At 45.7% G+C, this 20,585-nt stretch overlaps 1 protein-coding gene across 3 annotated transcripts in view; it reads left to right on the top strand.

The window, feature by feature from the left end:
• The window catches only part of PLPP3 (phospholipid phosphatase 3), an 80,462-nt gene extending 66,368 nt beyond the window's left edge, over window positions 1-14,094 (top strand). For 2 of the 3 annotated variants that reach the window (XM_079102052.1, XM_079102053.1), the window contains exons 5-6: window positions 324-500; window positions 13,806-14,094. In XM_079102052.1, coding sequence (XP_078958178.1) covers window positions 324-500; window positions 13,806-13,931 — 303 coding nt within the window. In that variant the 3' untranslated portion in view covers window positions 13,932-14,094. The remainder of the gene's footprint in view (window positions 1-323; window positions 501-13,805) is intronic. The other variant, XM_079102054.1, reaches the window with a different exon arrangement.
• Window positions 14,095-20,585: the final 6,491 nt, after the last annotated feature.

The raw sequence follows: 20,585 nt of genomic DNA, 5'->3' as shown, positions 1-20,585 counted from the left end.
GTCACTGGTCTTTAATTAGCCTCAATCAAGAGGAAGTTAAAAGGAAACAAACATTTATTAAGGGCCTACTGTGTGTGGAATATTATGTGAAATGTATTTGTGTGTGTTATCTTTCTCAGCTTTCCCTAGATTCTCTCTTTTTTTTTCTTGGCGTTTAAATAACTGGCCCAAGGTCATATCCCCATCCAATGCTGCATCCATAATATGCCACCCCAAGTCTGGAGGGTTCCACTTAGCAGGAACATAGTATGAGTGGAGCTGGCGTCAGAGTGCCTGCGGACAGTGGTCACTTAGTGTCTGCTCGTTTTGTCTCTTCTCTCCAGCTATACCTGCAGGCCCGCTTCACCTGGAGAGGTGCCCGCCTTCTTCGGCCCCTCCTGCAGTTCACCTTGATCATGATGGCCTTCTACACGGGACTGTCCCGAGTATCCGACCATAAGCACCATCCTGGTGATGTCCTGGCAGGATTTGCTCAAGGAGCCCTGGTGGCCTGCTGCATAGTAAGTAGCCTCTTGGCCTCAGCACTCAAGCCAAGCCTTTGCTTAGATGCTGCTTGTTAAATGTTTCCAGCTCAGTGACCAAAGCCAGGGAGCCCTTATTCCTGTTCTCTTGGTATCCAAAGAGCCACCTCCTCCCCAGAACTCCATTGCTAGTGTAAATAATTCTTGCTTCCTTCCAGCCTGTGAATTTTGATCTGATGAGATCTGTAAATCCCCTTCTTCATAAACACAGAAGGTTTGAGTTCATAGAATGTTGCAACTGGAAGAGACCTTGGGTATTGTCCCATTTACTCACTTTATGTATGAGGACATTTAGACCAGACACTTACCCAAGGTCACATGTCACATGAGTTGACAGTTGAAGTCTCCTGACTCACAGAGTACTCACGTGCTGCTTTGGTGGATGGTTACTATTCAGTTAACTGCTTTTTGGAAAATGCCTACTGTTCCCACTGTGACCCTTGAGGCCCTTACTCTGGCTGGAGCAAAGGAGGTTTGCTGAAGCTAAGTCCTCCCTCAGCCCGAGGGCCTTGCACATGCAGAGTCAGAGTTCCCTAGGGACAGCACTTGGGAAGGGCCACCTGCTGATTTGCCCCAGACTGTTGGGCTACCCCTTCCTCATGGTTCACCCTAACTCTCAGGGTAGGATAAAGGCGTTCCAACTCTCTGAACTCCACAGGGAATCTCTGCTTTTTCCTAACCACTGCAAGTTTTGAGGTGCTTATTCAGCAAACATGACTGAGTACCTGCTCTGACATAGTGACTTCCTGGGTCCTCCTCAGAGGAGCTACCCCTAGTCCAGCAGGAAGCCCTGAGCACCATAATGCCTGGATGTTTAAGCAGCACCCATGTAGGCTGAGTTGTTGTTAGTATTGTCCTTGTTCATTCACAGACAGGATTATGAACAATAGAGAAATCAAAACCTCTTCCTGATCCTGGCTTCTAAGCCTGGCTATAGGCCTGCGTCTCTCTGTGGTCACCTTCTCCTTCTCCTCTGTAATAGTATTTGTCACTCTGTTGCAAGGTTGATGTGTCTCCTTTCAGACAGGCAGGGATGGTGCATAACATATATGTCGGTCTTCCTGTCTTCCTAAGGCCTCTTGGGGTTCCTAGCTCCAGAAGTAAATGTGTACTTAACAAGCAAAAAGTTAGAATCAGTGAGTTGACCTGGGCTTTCCTGAGATCACTTCAGGGAAGATTCTTCTGAAGGAAGGGGGGTGAATAAGGTTGAACCCTTGCTCCTGAGGAATTCTCATCTGGCCACATGCATGGCCAGGCCAAGCATGAGAGCTGCAATACCACATGGGGCTGCAGTGGATGCAGGGGCAGGTGGGCGACTACCTGAAGCAGTGGGGGGCAAGAGGAAGGAGGAAGGTCAGGTGCTCAGAGTGGACAGCACCATTAAAGTAGTATTGGAACCCCAGCTAGCTTTGACATGGCCTTCTGTCCTGAGGGACTGGCTGTTGAGGTGGAAGTCTTCATTGCTTTCTGTTTCCTTTCTTTTCTCTTTTTTAAGTGAAGGCAGAAGAGAGGAAGATTGGGGAAACAAACTGTTAATGAGAGCAGCTGTCACTGTCCAACTTGTCCTGGTGCCTGGCCCTTTAATATGAAGTGACAGTGGGGGATGGGCGTTTGCACTGAAGGGTGACCCTGTGCTGTCTGTGCCCTCTGAGCTTTGCTCCCAGCAGGAGCATAGCTCTGGGGCCTGCTGCGGGGTTTCCTTCTCCGTGGCGCCACTGCCCTAATTGGAGCCTCCTGCACCCCCAATTAAAAAAATTAAAAGGTGTGGGGATTGTTCTGGGCCTTCCTTTCTTTTATACTCTAGAGCACTGGCCACGAGCAATTAGACCAAGTGTTCCGAGGACCCAGGCTTATTTTCAAGAAGGGAAATGAGGGTCTGACTCTCATCCTGTTTGACTCTTGCTGCCTGTGGGATGGCACAGGAATTTGGTCCCCACATTGGAAAAGCACCTACTGTTTGCTGGCACCTTTCTAGACACTTGACCCTCTGTCTTCTTTCAGCCAAGTGGGACCATTTCACAGATGAAGTAACTCAAGCTCAGAGAGATGACTTAAGTCATCCAAGGTCAAAGAGCTGGTAGACAGCCGCTCCCAGGATTAGATCAGGCTCATAGCCAGGCCCTCTGCACTTGGCAACCTGAGGCAGAAGCTGCATGGCCCTCACCTACTTAGAGAGGGCCATTTAAGTGTGTCACAGGATCCTTCCCAGCCCTTGGGCTGATCCAGTCGTCACTTTGAGTTTGAAAGCCTGTTTTGCCATATAGAGATAGTTTGGAAAGGGGTGATAAATACCTTTCCGTCTTTTGCCCATTTAGCTGTGAACACACAAGGGCAGGGACTCCTATTTATTACTTTTCTCTAGATATCTAATACAACCTGATGCAATAGGACCCATGGTTGCAATTGGCTTGGACTCACAGCACTGAGTGGTCTGTTTCATTTAAATCATTCAAGGCCCTGTCCCCTTGGAAGGGGCTGGTAGTTGTGGCTACTGAGCATAGGGAAGCTCAACTGGGAGAGAGCGGCAGTGTGTCCTTAGCTGCCGAAGGCTACCAGGGCTCTCTTTTCCTGGTTGTGATCTCGAAGAAGATGGGAGTCAAGGGCTGGCCCCTGAACCGAGACAGGGATGGTGGTCCAGGAGGAGGTGCAGGGACCATGAGGCCATCTGGTGAGGACACTGGGCACCCTGGTTAGGAGGAGGAAGGCGTCTGCCTCACAGGTGTTGTGGCTTTACCAGCCTCCTCCCTGGTTGGGCAGCGTGGCTCTCACATTCTCGGCAGGAGTCTCTGGCTTCTGCTCTCGTTGAGCCGCTGCAGAACTCCACCCAAGAATTGGGGCTGGTGCCCAAGTGAGTTCCAGGAGAAGCCTAGTATGCTTCATGTTGAGTGATCCTTGAAACAGAGAGATGTCCCCTGAGGTTAGGAAGTTTCTCAAAGAGATAGCACAGATTGGTAGAAACGCCACTGTGCAGAGGGCTAATGTGCCCAGAATCCAGTCCCCCCTCTGATAAACCTCCCGAGCCAGGCCTCTGTGGGCTCCTGTTCCCTTAACAGAGATGTGACATGTGTTGACATTTATTGAGAGCTTACCATGTGCCGCCACTGTGGTAAGCACTTTACACAGATCTTCAGTCCCTGAAAATCCTGTGTTGAGGATTGTCATTGTCTTCACTTGAGATGAGAAACAGGAGTCCAAAGGGATTAGTTCAACGGAGAGGAGGTGGAGAAGCCAGAGCTGACCCATGGCAGAGTGAGACAGGGCCAGAGCTCCACGACCCCAGCTTCCAGAGCTGCACCTCCAACCCTCTCACCTGCCCCTGCAGGTGACTTCACCTTCCCCTAAGCGCCAAGCTCTTAGTTTAGAGAGCTGGCTACCTTTGATGGAGTGCAGCTCCAGTCTCACTTCATTTCTGGTGATACCTCCTACATTTATTTTTTATGACCACCATACTGTAACAAATCACCACCAATTTAGTGGCTGAAAACAACACAGATTTGTTTTCTGACCATTCTGGAAGTCTCAAGTGGGAGATGGGTCCTGCTGGGCCAAAGTTGAGGTGCTGGGAGGGCTACGTTCCACCCTGAGCCCCCAGGAAAATCCATTTCTCCTGCTTTCCACAGCTGTCTGGAGCTGCCTGTGTCCCTTGGCACATGGCCCCTTTCTCCACTGTCAAAGCCAGAAGCGTGGAATCTTCCCATCTTTCTCATGCTCTCTGGCCTCCACTTTATTGTCATACCTTCTGTGACTCTGACCCTTGCCTCCCTCTCCTAAGGACTCTGTGGTTACATTAATAACCAGGATCATCTCCATTTCAAGACCCTTGGCTTAATGTCATCTGCAAGTCTGTTTTGTCGTATAAGGTAACATCGGTGCATGTTCTGGAGAGCAGGACATGGACATCTTGGAGGGGCCCTTGTTCAGCTCCCCATGCCTTCCCCAGTTGCTGGAGACAGAATTGTCTAACTTTCTTCTGTTACTCCCACGGCCCACAGTGATTTCTTCCCATGATGGCTTTTGACCTGTCCTGTCAATTACCTTCTCATGTACTGATTCCCCCAACAAAACTGTGGGTGCCTTAATAACAGAATCCATGCTTAACCTGGTTATGGGTTCTCAGTGCCTACTATGGTGCCTGGCATGCAATAAGTGCTTGGTAAGCTTTGGGTAAATTGTGAATGATGAATTGGCTTGTGGCCTCAGGCAAGACACTTCCCTTCCCAGTCTGGTTTCCTCATCTGTGGATTGAAGTTGGAGGCCCTGCTGTTCTGTGACCTTTTCGCACTGAGATCTTGTGACACGGCTCTTTGTGTCGCTGAGCTGGACTTACTTTCTCAGGTGAAGCTGTCTTCCTGCAAATCCTGTGAAGGTGCCCTATATTGGGGGATTGTGACCTGCCCTTAAACCCCCGGTGGTACAGTGCGTTAACCTAGAATACTGGGTCAGCCGAGCACTTTTACCCCAGTGTTTTGGGTATAGTGTGTCACAGCAAGCAGACTTGTCTAGACAAAAATCACATGCCAAGTGAGGATGGGTTATTTCCTCCCTCATTGTTTACTAGTTGAATGCTTCCCAGAAAAGGAAGACACTGGAACCCGATGCAGATAGAAAATCTTCAGTATGGTGGCTCAACCCCAGGCACAGACCCTTAGGGCCAGGCAGACCTGCACAGCTTCACAGATGTGGACAGAGGTGCACGACTAGGGCAGCAGGTCACGGCCCGGACACACCCAGTGTTCCCAGACACACAGACATTCATTCTGTCTCTCTTGCCAGAACTCTGAACACAGGCACACAGACACAGACTCCAGCACATGCTGACCCTCTTGGCCCTCCTCCCACCTACACACCCTCAAAGTCACCCCTACCAAAGATGCAGGTTCCACAGCTGGGCTCACCCAGGGACTCAGATGAAGGGACAGACATCAATTCATTTCCTGTCCGGTGACAACTTGCATGTCTGCTCACCTCCTTGCTGACCCTCTAACAGATGGCAAATGTGGAGCCCAGGGAGGGGTCAGGGGAGGGCCAGGCCGCCATTGCTGTGGGTTCAGCAAAGGAAGCAGCTGCTCATGAGTTTCATAAACACACAGCAGTCTTTCCTGGCTTTCCTCTTCCCAGGGTGTGGCCCAGCAAGCAGTTGCTCTTTTGTGGGCTGCTATCTTCCTCCAGGATGCAGGGAAGGGAGAGGACATTCTTTGTCTCTGCCCTAATGCCATGACCTTGGGAAGGGAGACCAGCAAGAGTGCTAGTGGAAGACAGTCCAGTGATGGCGACCTTGGGAGAGGAAACACGTGAGGAGAGGGCAGCACATGCCCAGAACACCCAGGCCGGGTTGGAACCGGATCCTGGTAGCTCAGGCCCATCTCGGCTGGCCACAGCAGCCATTCCAAGCAAGCTTCGTCTATGCTGGGTTTGCAAGGTGGTTTCCTCCTCTCACAGGAGATCCCCATCTGCTCCTTTGCGGGTATTGTATGTCTGAGTGCAGGGGAATGGATGAAATGACCTGCCAAAACTCTTATGGCCCTGCCAAAGCCTAGCTCTTTGCCAGTAGTTCCTGAGGCTGACCTTGCCACTGCAAGACCCCTGCTCAGGCAGGCAGAAACGTGGATGATGTGGAATGTGGAAGAGAAAAGGAGGCAAAGCTTAGGTCCCCAGGCAATGATAACAGTGTGGTTCCAGACGCCTACAGTTTGCAAAGTAGTTCTCAGGTCTCCTTTCACATTGCCCTGCTGAGGTGGGTGGGGTGTATGACCCCGGACAGACTCAGGAGGGGGAGCCACGTTCCTGCCACTTGCTAGTTGGCCCTCTTGGGTAAGTCATTTCACCTCTCAGCTGCCTCTTCCTATTCAATGAGGGGGTGATTGTACTTACATGGTTTTCAGATTGAGGATTCAATGCCCATGAGATGCATTACATGCTGATTGGATGGGTAGCATGTGGTACGTGCTGTGCTTTATCTTAGGGATTCAGAGCAAAAAGGAGCTGTTCCTTGAAGAGCTTACAGTGCAATATATTTCCAAGACTTGATCCTGATCCACAATAAGAAATATATTGTGCATCCTAACCCAACAGAGGCATCCAAACACAAAATAAGGCTTATCATTAGCATGTGTGAGATGTTCTAGTAACTTCTATTTAACCTTTAAAAGTACTGATGGTGACCACCCAGTAACTTACTGATGGCTTGAGACTGATCTGATGCGAACAGACACGTAAACTAGTAAGTACAACAGAGGGCACAGCTACTAGCATGGGGCTCATCCCTGAGGACAGCAGAAGAAAGAGTGGGGATTTTTAATTCTCCTTGAGGGTGTGGGAGGTCTAGAACTTCCTAAGGGAGATTTTTTTTGGAGGAGGGGTACGAGGGATTGAACTCAGGAGCACTCGACCACTGAGCCACATCCCCAGCCATAGTTTGTATTTTATTTAGAGACAGGGTCTTGCTGAATTGCTTAGCACCTCGCTTTTGCTGAGGCTGGCTTTGAACTCGTGATCCTCCTGCCTCAGCCTCCCCAGCTGCTAGGAATTACAAGCATGCACCACCATGCCCAGCTATAGGGAGGTGATTCCTGAAAGGTGAATGGACATTGTCTATGACACACAGAAGACTGGGCAGGGAACTGTCTGCAGAAAGAATAGCATAAAGACATGGGGATGGATAGAAAGAATGTGGTATGTTTCTGGGCTCAAGTGCGGAACAATGGAACTTGTAGGATAAAAGAGAGAAGTGAGCTCAGTGAATACTAGCCCCCTTCTCCCTTTACCTTCAAAATTGAAGGATTTCTGGACCAGTGGCTCTTGCCTTTGTCCATTTTCTGTCATCTCTGGGTGCCACATTCCTGAGTACCAGTTCCTGTTGAAACTAGCACCCCATTGCAGGGCCACCAGCTCTCAGGGTCCTCCTCACCAGCCACCCTCCTCTGTGCTGGCCTAGGAGAACCTCCTGCAGGCCCCTGGACAGGGCACTCCTTCAGAATGGCCCACTCTCCTCTCCTTCTCCAAACCGTCTTTCCTCTTTTAGAGAGATTAACTTGTTTTGTATTCCTCAGTAGCAGTGATGATTCTTAATGATGATAACTGGGATAAGATTTGAATAGTTCTTCACAGATAGGACATATTTTCACATATATTATTCTATTTAAATGATAAATATGGGAAGTTAGCTTTTTTTTTTTTTTTAATAACATTTGCACACAAATACAAGGCAGGAAGATCACTTGAAATCATCAAACCTTTTCTTTCTGTATCAATTCAAGATGACACAAGAATGTGACTTAGTCCAGGTTCCACAGCAATAGCCATTTTGGGGGACTAGATCTTGGATTTGACTCCTGGGGTGACACTCTTTCTGCCCCATCATGTTCCTTCTCAGATGCATTAGGAAATCACTCACCAAAGAAACTGGCAAATGCGTAGTGCCAACAGCTGAAAGCCCTATATTGAGATCAAAAAGTAATGATTGCAATTGAGGAATATCATCTCCGAAAAGACAAGGCTGCCAAAGATAATTTTCTTTAGACAGCACTTACTGTAGTAGGGCATGAGGTTGAGTCTGTTCCCAAGGCTTTCTCCTCCCAGAAAAGTTCTTCTTTCCTTAATCTGGAGAGTGTTCAGTATGGTGGACCAGGAAACCAAGAGGAAATCCCAAGGCCAAGACATACTGAAGTGAATGCAAACTCTGCAGCAGCCAGGGTCTGTGTTTCACATGGGGTGGACCAGCCTTTACTGAGGGCTGCTGAGCTCTGAGCAGAGATGACTCCATACAACCCATGCCCTTGAGTAGCTCGCAGCCCAGAAGGGGAAACATGACATAGCATTTAAGGATCACAGATCACAGCCTGTGGCCTAGTGTCGAAATGGAAGGTCATTAAAAGTTCAGTAGGGGAACCAAAGGGAAGAGAAGGCAGCTCAGGAGAGGCATCCTGAGGTCCAGGGTGCAGACACAGGAGCCTCACTCAGAATATTAAAACCGAGTGAGACGCAGCCATGTAATAGTACATCTATCATCTGAGCTCATCCATTCACCTCCATAGACCACTCACTGAAGTTCTCTTGCCTATAGTGTACACAACAGTGAGTATCGTTGAAGTGCAGATTTCAGGCCATTCTTCCAGTGTGCTTAGAAATTTACTTTTTCAAGAAGAACCCAGGAGATTCAGAAACAGACAATTTGAATACTGCACTCAAACCAGAAATACCTGAATAGACAACTCTTGTCTTCTTCTGCTTCTGAGATTCTAAAATCCTTTGGCTTTTGTAGTTATCTGTCCTGTGCTGGTATCTAAACTCAATGGGAGCTAATAAGAATCTCTGCGTCCAAGAGCATGATTCCTGTCTTCAAGTTCCCTTACACACTGTCATGAGTTGAAACACTCTTGGACTGCAGGAACTTTTTAAAAAGACCATTTAGTTGTCATACTCAGCTCTTCACAAAATGACCCTCAAAATGTGCTGACCCAGCCACCCATGACCCTGGAGGTGGAAACCTGGCCACCACCCAGACTTCTTGTTTCTTGACTTGGTTCTTGGCGAGCTTCAGCCGGGCATTGTGCAGCAGGACCAGGCTTCTTGTGCTCTAGGCGGGGCAGGCATCTCTACGGCAGGTGAATGCTGGCAAGAAGAGACCAGAGCATCTTCCTTTTCCAGTGTGACTCATTTCCAAAAATAGCTCCAGAAATTGTAGGTCTTTAATAGCAGATCCTATCTGCCTTATGGAAAACTCCCATCAGCACACCGTCTCTGTAGCTGTCTTGAATTGGTGTCTGCTTTTGCAGGTTCATTCACATTCTCAATTGTTCCTCTCATCCCCTTTCTAGTTCTTTCTCTTCTTTTTCCACATAAAAGAGAGAGAAAAGGAAGTGAGTTCGTGTAGACAGGCACTGAACCCATGAGCCAGGGGTAGTAGCTTCTGTGTGTCCACCTCTTACCAGGCACTGTGCCACAGCTGTGTCCCTTATGACATCCCACAATCCTCGAGGTAACCCCCAAGAGATAGGAATCATGTCCCTCACATGGGTTTTTCTCTGGAAGTGGCAAAACTTGGATTTTCAAACAAGTTGGTCCCACCTTCAAGAACAAAGCTCTCAGCAGCACTGTGTGGATAGATGGGGGTGGGAGATGGCAGTGGGGCTAGACCCTTACGGAGCTGCTCCCTGCACATTCTTATCTCCTTATCATGTGAATGGGGTTCATACAGCCTAGAGCTGCTTTGTTTGTGTGTAGTCTTGCTCTTGAAGGAAGAGCTACATTGTCCAGAGTGTGTGGGTAAGTCAGATTGTCTTCCGCCCTTGGATCTGATCACAGAATAGCTTGACATTCTGACTCAGCAGGAGGTCAGAATCACTTCCCTAAGACTATATCAGAAGGAGCCAAAATATTAGAAGGCGGAAGAAAGCTATCATTTTCCCCCTAGCATAATTACCCCAATTTTAAGAGTTTTCAATGAGAACCAATGCAAAAAATCTCTGGAGTAGAAAAACAGAACTAGCAAGAAAAGCATTGCTAAACTCGCACCCACCCACACAGACACAGCAGCTCTATCAGCTCCAGTCCTATGCTCAGTATTTTGAAATTGCTCTCTTCCTCTTTGTCTTGAGTGCCATTGCAGGACTCATCCTCTCCTAGACTCTGTAGTCACCACCTTGGGGCTTCCTGCACCTTCTCTGACTCCTTTGAGTTGTTAGCATGACCTTAATGTGAGACTTTCCAGTGCTTCAATCTTGAAAATGATGTCTTGCTCCGGAAGAAGCGGGTCTGGAGTGCTTGACACGTCCAAGGAGGCCATTCAAGTTCAGGCCCTCTGCTCTCCATCCTCCTTGATGGCTCTGCCTTGGCCCCACTTAGCATCAGAAAGTCCTGAACTTTCTGTTCTCTCTCGCTCCTGCAGCCCACCTCACTGCTCCCTCTGCCTATAGCAGTCTTCTGGGTATTCCCCACCTGGGGAACCCCTTCTTATCCTCCAAAGCTGAGCTCAAACAGCTGTCCCCTGGGGGAAACTTCCAAGGGCCACTCCCCAACCATTTAGTCTGTGTTAGAAGCCACATTCTCTGGGTTTCTTTTCTACTCTGTCCTCTCTCTGCCACACTCCTCAAAACACAATATTGTGGAGGCCGTCTACCTATCTGGCTCTCTCCCTCATTGGCATGGAAGTACCTTGAGGACAAAGAACTGTGTTTTATGAGTATTCAATTTTATATTCTTGGGACTTAGAACACAGCAGGGGTTTAATAAATGTTTATTAATTGCACTGATTCTTTTTTCAGAAAAAGTAATTTATAAAATTTAAAACAAAATCAGAGAAATGAAATGAAAAGCAAATGTTCCAAGCAGTGTAGCTTCGACCTCCTCTTGGTATTTAGCGTCCGATTTTCTTGTTTGCTGAGACAGTGATTATTGTAATATATTCTTTTGTACAGTGAGAGGACCTGTGGAGCGGAGCTGTGGGCTGGGAGTGTGTTTGTTCCGTGGACCTAAGATAGGTCCACTCATCTATGGACACCTACCCCGCCTGGGCCTCCAGGTGGAGATCGCCCAGGAAGTGGAACTGTTCCAAGCCAAGAAGTTTCCACTTTTACTAGAGTGTTTTGTGTTCTGCTGTTCAAGCATTAGGAAGAAGAAGCCCTGTTTGAGTCTTGATAGGATCATGTTTCATGATCCCCCCGCAAAAATGTTTGCGTAACCTCAAGCCACACTGAAAGCAAGGATGTGGGATTCTGCCTCACCTGGCTCATCCCTTTATCTTGCCAGCCAGTTGTGTGCATGGGCATTTGAGTATGTGGTTCCCCTGAACTCTGTTGTTCTTGTATATTCTGGTAGAACCCAAGGCCAGAGCACTTTATTTCCCAGGAAGTAGGGAGAACTTTAGAAATTCAACAACATACATTTATGGATCACTTGGTATGTGCAAAACCCAACTTAGGTGATGTGGGCGATCCAGGGTGATAAGGATTGGAACTCCATTCTTCAGAGCTGCCCATCTGGGACGAACAGTCGGCAAATCTTTGGAGACATGATGGAGCATGACTTAGCCTAGGTTCTGTAATTACTTTGGCATCCACGGCATTAGAGAAAGAAATACCTGTATTGACACAGGTTTAGGTCTTCTCAAGTTCATCGTGACCTTTAATCTTCATATAATTTCCATCTTGCAGTTAGGAAACACAAACTCTAATGTGCAATAGATATGAACCCCAAAATATTAGATTGGGAGATAAATCAGTAGAGTGAGGGGTCAGTGGTTCAGGTATTTGTTGGGGACGAGATGTTCTCTGCTAGATTTGCTCTCACAGATGGAATCTAGGAGAAAGATCTCTAAGAAACTAGGACTGTGAGAGCCTGTACTTCATGAATCCAGCTGCTGAGATAGTGGAGCTAAGAGCCAGAGATGGAGAGGTGATCTGTATCACCTGTCTGATGATAACATCTTTTGAGTACAGTAAGAAGAGAGGGCCCTGGGGAGAGAAGGGGTAGAGGCAGAGAGCAGTTGGAAGTTTCATCCTTGGACACATTGAGCTTTGATCATGTCTGTTGGGTTTTTCTTACACTGAGTGCACTTGAAGACCACCTCCCCAGCTGCTCCTAATGAAGTCCCTTGCTGGGGACCCTGGAGCCTCCTGGCAGCTGGGGCACAGGGCATTTCCTTTCTTCCTCTCAAGTTTGACTCTGACTGGGAGACAAACCTTTCTGCTCCAACTTTTTCTCCGTTCAAAGTGCTTTAGAAAAGAAAGGCTTAGACTTTATTTCTTTTTGCAAAAGGATACTTTCAGTGAAACTGAAGCTAAAAATGTAGTAAAGGGTGACATTTCTTGGCTACTATTTCCTTTTCTTGTAGTAGCATACAGATAGCCTAGCTGTGCTTATCTTTTTTTTTTTTTTTTTTTAATAACAACAACAACATAATGAAATGTTTGTAATATATGTAACAGGCTCAAAATTAGAAGATACAAAGAGTTTTGTGGGTCTCCAATTCACATTTATCTTCTAGCCACCCGGGTCCCCTCTCCTGGGGTAGCCAGCATTACCAGTTTCTTTATGACACTGTTTGTTGACTGCTGTGTTACCAGAGAAGTGACATTTTGGATATTGGTTTAACAAATAATCCAAGGCCTTACCATGACCAGGCCCTAGCTATGAGAGCCTTAGTTTTGGTGAAGTCTTCATTTTTTTTTTTTTTTTTTTTTTGCCAGTAAGGTGACCAGAACAAAGGGACAGTGCCACCATTATTAGTGAGCACATTACCATCTGCAGGTATTGCAATAAAAAATGCTTCAGTTCTCAAAGTTGTGGGAGGGAGGGTTTGAGGGGGCAGTGCTAGGGATTGAACTCAGAGCCTTGTGAGCACTAGGTAAGCACTCTACCATTGAGCTGCATTTTGCCAAGACCTTTGAAAGTATTTTATTCCCCAGTTCCAGCACATGATTGACAACTGCCACTTATAATTACTCAATACAAACCCCTGCTGCTAAAGGACTCAAATGGATGTCCACGTATTTATTTTGCCATCTAATACAAACCACAAGTTTTTGTTATCCTTGTAGCTCATCGAGTTCTTGACTTCTATATCATAAGCTCCTTGAGACAGCAGCTACATCTGAGCCATCCTTATACACCTGCCAGAGGGTTTCAGCACATGTTTCTCAATGATTCCAAGACAGACTCCTAGGTCACATGCCCTGAAGAGGAAGAATTTGGGGTATGAGGAAAGGAGATTTTTTATTGACCTTTCCTCCAAGTTAGTTGCTGACTCCCTCTGCAACAAGACCTGGCTTATTGACCCCCATCAAATGATTGATGTCATGGAGATTTTAGGAAAAAGTGGTCACTGCTGCTTCCTTACTCCAGCTTCTGCTGACAGGAATTTATATTGGCCGATCTGTCTGGGTTACACCCTGGATTCCTTTGTAAGGAAAGGGAAAGTAGCATGGATTAATGACTAATTATGACTCGCTTCCTTTGCTTAAGAACTTATCTTTCATTGCTCATTTGCCCTGAGAAATAAGGAAGTATGGGTTGCAGGAACAGTGACCTGGACTAAGAGTCCATAAGACTGGATTCTACTCTTGCATGACCTGGACCCTGTCACTGTCCTTCAGGCCTCAGTTTCCTCATTCAAACTGTCAGAGTTGGATTATGTGATTGTATGGTCCTTCCCTATTTGGAGAGCTATGATTTAGGACCCTGTTTTCCTAAAGTCTGTGTTCCTCCCACCTTCCTTCCATTTGCCTCTGCCTGTCCCCAGATCCCAGGTGGCAATTGCTGATTCGATCTTCGATTTTGTGCTCCTAGGTATTCTTCGTGTCAGACCTCTTCAAGACTAAGACGACACTCTCCCTGCCTGCCCCTGCCATCAGGAAGGAGATCCTTTCACCTGTGGACATTATTGACAGGAACAATCACCACAACATGGTGTAGGTGCTGCCCACCTCCTGAGCTGTTTTTGTACAATGACTGCTGACAGCAAGTTCTTGCTGCTCTCCAATCTCATCAGACAGTAGAATGTAGGGAAAAACTGTTTGCCCAACTGATTTTTGAAAAGGAAAAAAAAAAAAAGTCTTACCTTGTGGCCTTCCAAAAATAGGTAGTGTTCACCTATGTGGAATCAACAGCAAACTAACACCAAGTGCCGGAGTCCTGGATGTGCAGTTGGTTTAAGTGTTCATGTTCTAGTGAACACGGGCCTGTCCCACCACAAACACTAAAATGATTTGAGCAGGGTCTTCTGGTCACCTTCTGTGACCTGAGAATCCCAGGCCTGTGAGAAAAGTGCAAACTCACATTGTAGCACACGATGCCAGAATTAGCACTGAATCCGGAACATAGCCTTCGGGAGGGCTCTCCTCCTGCATCCCCCTTCTCATCCACTCTGTTCTCTACTGTGACTTTGGTTCAGGAAATTTTATTTTGTTTTCTTAAATCTAAGGAATGAGCAGGTTTGCTCAGTCCACTGGTCAGATCCCAAATCCAAATCCCTAGTCCTTGGGATTTTATCACCTCCCACAATCCACAGGCCCACAACCATGGTTCCTCACTTTAGAGATTAGAAGACTCTTTGTGGATGAGTGAACTTCACAAATAGCACAATTGCAGAAGAAATGGAGGGTCCAGGCCCCCATATGTCTTCTTTTGACTCATCGTCCTGTGATGTGATGTCGATCGCAGGATGCTGATGTTGTACACGTCAATCACCGGGCACTTGCACACTCTTAGAAACGGTTAGACTTTGGTTACTGCCATCTCCCTTGAAATCCAGGGTTTCCTGTGAGGGTCTAGAGATGAGCAAGGGCATGGTCTGCCTCTGGCTGATGGAAAACGGCCTTCTGGACAGGAGACGGGGAGGAAAGGGGCAGAATGAAAGACGAACCAACCTTTCAGCTACTCAAAGTTGGAGGGAGCCAGAGTAGCAGCCGGTCTTCTGCCTGAAAGGCTACCCTTCAAGATAACGGAGTGGAGAGGGTTTCCGTGGGAGTTGCTCTTGCTAAGCTGTGTAAAGCACTGTTGTCTTGGGGTTGACCCCTAGGGCAGTTCTTGGTAGGTTCTGCTGGGCAGAACACATGGGTTAAATCTCCGTAGAGAGTTTTCCGCATTCTCTGTATAAGTGTCCTTCCAAGCAAGGTCCCACTCTGGGCAGTAGATGGGGATCCCTTCTACTGAACCTTTGAGGAAAGGAGGAAGAAAGAAATGCTTCTTGATCTTGGATGCAAAACTTTCAAAGGGCTACATGTAACCATATGGATCAACCACATGCACATCCTTACTACAGAATCCGTCCTTTCATTTCAACGTATAGCAAGCTATGATTTTTATATATAAATATTATATAAATAATGTATAAAACATTAAAAGTTAACTATGTAAAATATTATTTCTGAAGCAATTTTAGCTATATCCACTATGATTATAAACTGTGTCTCGACCTGTGTTATTTACTTTAGCTGCTTAAAAAAGCATTGAGTTAATTTTTTTTTTAATCTCAACTAAAATATCATAGTTCTGTGGTAGCCATTGTTTTACAATGAGAGAAATAACTGCAACTAGAGAAAACTGTATAAAAACATTAAATTGCCAGTATTTTTGTAAGGTTCCATTTTGTAAAGAGAATAATATTCAAAGACTTTTGTAGCATACAAAGTGAAAACTTGTATCTGCGAAACTATACTTGTATTAAATGTGCTTTTTAAATAAAAGCTCATAACACAACTAATGAAGGAAGTGGAAGCGTGGATTGTTTGAGGGATGTCTGTGTTGGGTACATGGGTAGGAGGACGGGGAGTCTGCCAGCCTCCGATTGGCCTCCCTCAGGGCACCACCTTCTGATTCTTGCAGTGGGCAACATGGCAGCCAGAGGAGAGATACCAGTGGCTCAGCTGCCCTTTCATCTCTGAAAGCCTGTTTGCAGAGTGAGGCTCTGGCTCTGCCCTCCTCTAAGGCCCTTTCTAAACGCTTTTGTATTCAAAGGGGGTTTTCATCAGGGAGGTGGGAACCGGATGGGCCCTCAAGGCAGATAAGAGGCCTGTGCTCTGGCCGACTGGGAGAGTCCTTCACAGGGTCCACAGCACAGGAAGGGGACACACTGCTGAGAATACCGTTTGTCTCCTTGCCCATGGCCCTCTTCCTGTGCTTTCCAACCTGGAAGAAAAGGGGAAGCTAGAAATTCACATTTACTGTGCACCTGTGGGCCAGGTAGTTCTGCCTATCTGTTCCTTCTTACCCAGAGTTCTTATTTTGAGAAGGAAAACAGGAATGAAAAGGTGAAACCACTCGTCTAAATCCTTCACAGTAATTGCAGGACAGGTCTTATATTAGTTTCCTATTGCCATTGTAACAAATTACTGCAAACAGTGGTTCAAAGCAACACAAAGTTGTTATCTCATAGTTCTGGAGGGTCTAGGGGAGAAGTTCTTTCCCCGTCTGCACCCCTTGCCTGTGGCTCCCTTCCTCCTTGCTCTGCTGTCTCTGACACACCTCTCACATTCGAGGGCCTTAGGGATTATGTGGGACCACTCAGATAATTTTAGGATAATTCATCTACATTAAATTCAGCTGAGTAGCACATTTAATTCCATTATGGCTAACCCTTAATTCCCCTGAGCCATCTAACTGGAGTCACAGATTCCAGGGATTTGCATGTGGACATCTTTACAGTTCACCCTCTGGCTTCCAAAGCAAAATAGATTTACTTGATCTCAAAATTTCTTGTTTCTCTCTCTCTCTCTCTCTCTCTCTCTCTCTCTCTCTCTCTCTCTCTCTCTCTACCTGTCCTTCTTGTGACAAGTGCTCTACCACTAAGTTACATTCCCAGTTCTAAATGTAGTTGAGTGATAGAGCAATTCTGTAGCATGCAAAAATCCCTGGGTTCAATCCAGTATTGCAAAATAAATAAATAAAATACATACATAAGCACATTTTAAAAATCTCTTTTAAATCTAACTTAAGAATCCCAAATCTCATTATCTAAACTAGGAATAAGACTATGTTCATACCACCCTGAGGTATCATTGTTCTCCATCTGTGAACCTGTAAAACTTAACAAAAACTTACCGGTTTCTAAAATTCAGTGATAGGTCAGGCATAGGAAAACAGTCATACTTACTCAAAAAGTGGAAAAGTAAAAGCTACAAAGGAATCATCAATCCTAAGCAATTTCCAGATCAGCCTGACAAACTCCATTTGGTTCCAAGGCCTGGAAATAAACCCCTGTAGCTTACGGCTTGCTTTTTTGCTATCAAGACCCGCCTGCTTGCTCTTGGCTGGTAGACAAAGCAGCTCATTTGTACCCTGGTGTCGTCTCCGTGATTTTCTGTTAGTGTGATATACTTTTGGGTGCAGCTAGGGAGAACTTGAGGCCACCCTCCAAATTTTAACTTCAAATCTGAGGAACAAAATTCCACAGAGACAAAATAGCTCTTGCTGGTGGGGGCAGAAGAGGGGAGAAAAGCTGAGAGGAGAGAATTGGTGATTCTTGGAACCAAAGCCTTCTGACACAAGTCCCCTAGTCAGTCTATTGTGTCTCTCCCAAAGCAGTTGACAAAATACCCACAAAAGAAATAGCCCCAATTCACGTAGACTTATGGGAAAGATGGAACTGCAGCTCACAATATCCATGCCACCATGATGAGCCACCCAGTAGTGCAGAAGGGTATATGAACTTCGGAATCAGGCCCACATCACTGTCTTCGCTCTCCCAGTTACTGGCTATGAGATGTGTCTGAACCTCTGAGCCTTGGATTGTCACTTAAAAGGATGGAATTTCTAATACCTGTTCTTATACCTCTGTGATCATGGCATTCTCTCAGTCTAGACCCTTGATTCTCAAAACGTAGTCCACAGACTAACAATATTTGTATCCCTGGAGAGCTTGGTAGAAGTACAGAGGTAGAAGTCCCTGCCCCACCTAAAGCTGTAGAACCTGAATGTTCCTATGATCCCAGGTTATTCACATGCACAGTAAAGTTTGAGAATTGCCCCCACTCTTTGCTCCATAAACCTGCAGGTTTGGTCGGGTGTTCACTGCCCCTAGCCACATTCAGGCTAGGCTTGACTCAGTGCATACTGGGCAAACATCAGTGACCTCGTAGCTTTATGGACCAAAATTATATGTCTATTAAGCGTATAACGTTCTAACCTGGCATGGTGATGCTCACCTATAATCCTAGCTACTTGGGAGGTTGAGTAAGGAGGATCACAAGTTCCAGGTCAGCCAGCCTGGATAACCAGAAACACCCTAACTCAAAATAAAATTTAAAAGGGCTAGGGATATAGCTCAGTGGAAGAGCGCCCCTGGATTTAATCCCCAGTACTAAAAAAAAAAAAAAAAAAAAAAAAAATGTTAGAAAGGTCTATAAGGTTCTCAGGGACAAAAGCTTATCTAACCTTCTGTGCCAAGTCCTCCCTTCTGTTTGGCACTGTACAGTTCCTGGGAGTTACTGAGCCAATTAACCAGTACCAAGTCAAAAAGTCATATGACTCTTAGTAACCAACCAATTAAACAGGAGGCAGGGATACTGAGAAGAGCAAACCTTTTTCTCTTTTTTTTTAAGAGTTTGTGAGGACACTTTTTTTTTTTTTTTCTGAGATAGATAGAAACAAAAAGCTTTACCTAAGTCTGCATGATTTCTCCCAGTTAGAATGCACTCATATACCCATTATCTTATTCCAAAATATTTCCAAAGGAGTATTTATGGACAAATGACTGACACAGCAATCTTGTGTGGTTTGTTTCATTTAAGTCCTCAAAAGCAACTATTAAAGTAGATATGATCAGCTCCATTTCACTGAAAGGGAAACCAAAATTCACTTAAGAAACTTGTTTTAGTTTGCACATCTAATTTGGAATAGACTTGGGATTCAGATCCAAACTATTTCAGTTATTCATCGAGTAATATTTACTGCAATTACTTCCTAGGTGCCAGGCACTGGGAAACACAGCAGGTAGAGCAGTGATTGAAACAGGTGACATTCCAGCATCAAGGAGCAGCTGGGCTAGAGGGGAATGCAAGAGCTGGAGTTACAAATGTAGGGACTCAGGAGCATGATAAAGAAAGAATGCTAGAAGCTAGGGGAACTCTGCAGGAGGCCATCCTACCTACAAAGAGTCACGCAGGGCCACAGCCTGTTGACTTCACTCCTCTGCCTCAGCGAAATGAAGGAAATGCAGGTGCAGGGAAGAAACAAAGGAGTAAATAAATAACCAAAGCAGTGGGGTAGGGAGGGAGTCCTGAGGAATGCTGTGGAGCATGGGCAGAAGAGTCAGAAAGACTTCTCTACTGTGGACTTGCTTCCTACCCGATGTGAGCATCTCCTCCAGAGCACCCAGCTCTGAAAAAAAAAAAAAAAAAATGCTAGTGCTAGTTTTTTACATGAGTCTGTCTAATAATGAGAAGGACTCAAAACACTCTATCTAACGATGACAGAGTTTTCAAAACACTTAGGTATACGCAGTCACGTGTGAATTCTCCATGGCTCCTCTGAAAGAAAGCAGTGAGCAAAGACTCCAGAGTATGAGAGATGAGTGGCAGGAATCAGGGACACCTCGGTCATTTTCTTTTTAATTTCAAATGGTGTGTAAATGATAAGAAGAGGAATGGTGACCTATTTTTAAGACTTTATGACAGGGGTATAAAATGGGAGGTAAACATGTAAAAGCATGCTCAACTTTTGAATCATGGGGAATTGCAAATTAAAATCACACTGAGTAATCATTATATACCTAGGACATTTTTGTCTGAAATAAAACAACAAAGCAACACCACCCAGAGTGGGTACAGTTGTGAAACAACTGACTGGTGGTCGTGTGAATTGGTACAAGCGCTTTGGAAAGTTTTGCTAACAGCTACTAAAGTCAATAATATGCATAGCCCATTGTTCAGCAATGCCGCCCCTAAAATTAATACCCAACAGAAGGCTGCATGTGTGCTCAGCCGAAGACATGTACAACAAGGTTTATGGTAGCACCATCTAAAACTGGAAATGACTCAAATCCCTATCAACAGCCGAGTGGACAGTTACATAGTGGAATTAAACATTCACAAAGGAATACTACTTGGCAATGAAAATGAACAAATGAATCACACACAAAAAATTGAGTGAAACCAGGTAAAAAAGAGAAGGCATATTTTATAAATTCATTTTTATGAAGTTCAAAACAGGCAAAATTAATCTAGATAGAATTCACTAATCTTGTCATAGAACTAATCATTAATCTAGTGATACAACTCAGATTTGTGATTACCTTTGGGGGTGCAGATGGATTGGGAGAAGATGATCTGAGTGGTCGTTGTGTGAAAATTTGTTAAGCTGGACACATGATTGATGCTCTTTTCTATTTATCAAGCTTCAATTGAAAAGGAGAAAAGAAGGAAACTCATAAAAATAAATGTTGACATTGGCAAATTTACCTCCTCAAGAGCTTCCAAACTCACCCTTTCGCTTTGCTGCCTGGCCTCCCACTTAAGGCCAGTCTCATTCACCCTTCTTCAGCCTATTGCAGTTGCCTCCACCAGGTCTCCTTGCCTCTATCCATTCCCTTCAAAGACATCCCCCACCATGAGACCAGAGGGAGCTTCCTAA

This window comes from Sciurus vulgaris (genome assembly GCF_902686455.1).
Source record: "Sciurus vulgaris genome assembly, chromosome: 1".
Classification (NCBI taxonomy): Eukaryota; Metazoa; Chordata; class Mammalia; order Rodentia; family Sciuridae; genus Sciurus; species Sciurus vulgaris.
The sequence above is the reverse complement of the archived record's forward strand: the minus strand, read 5'-3'. Positions and strand labels throughout refer to the sequence as shown.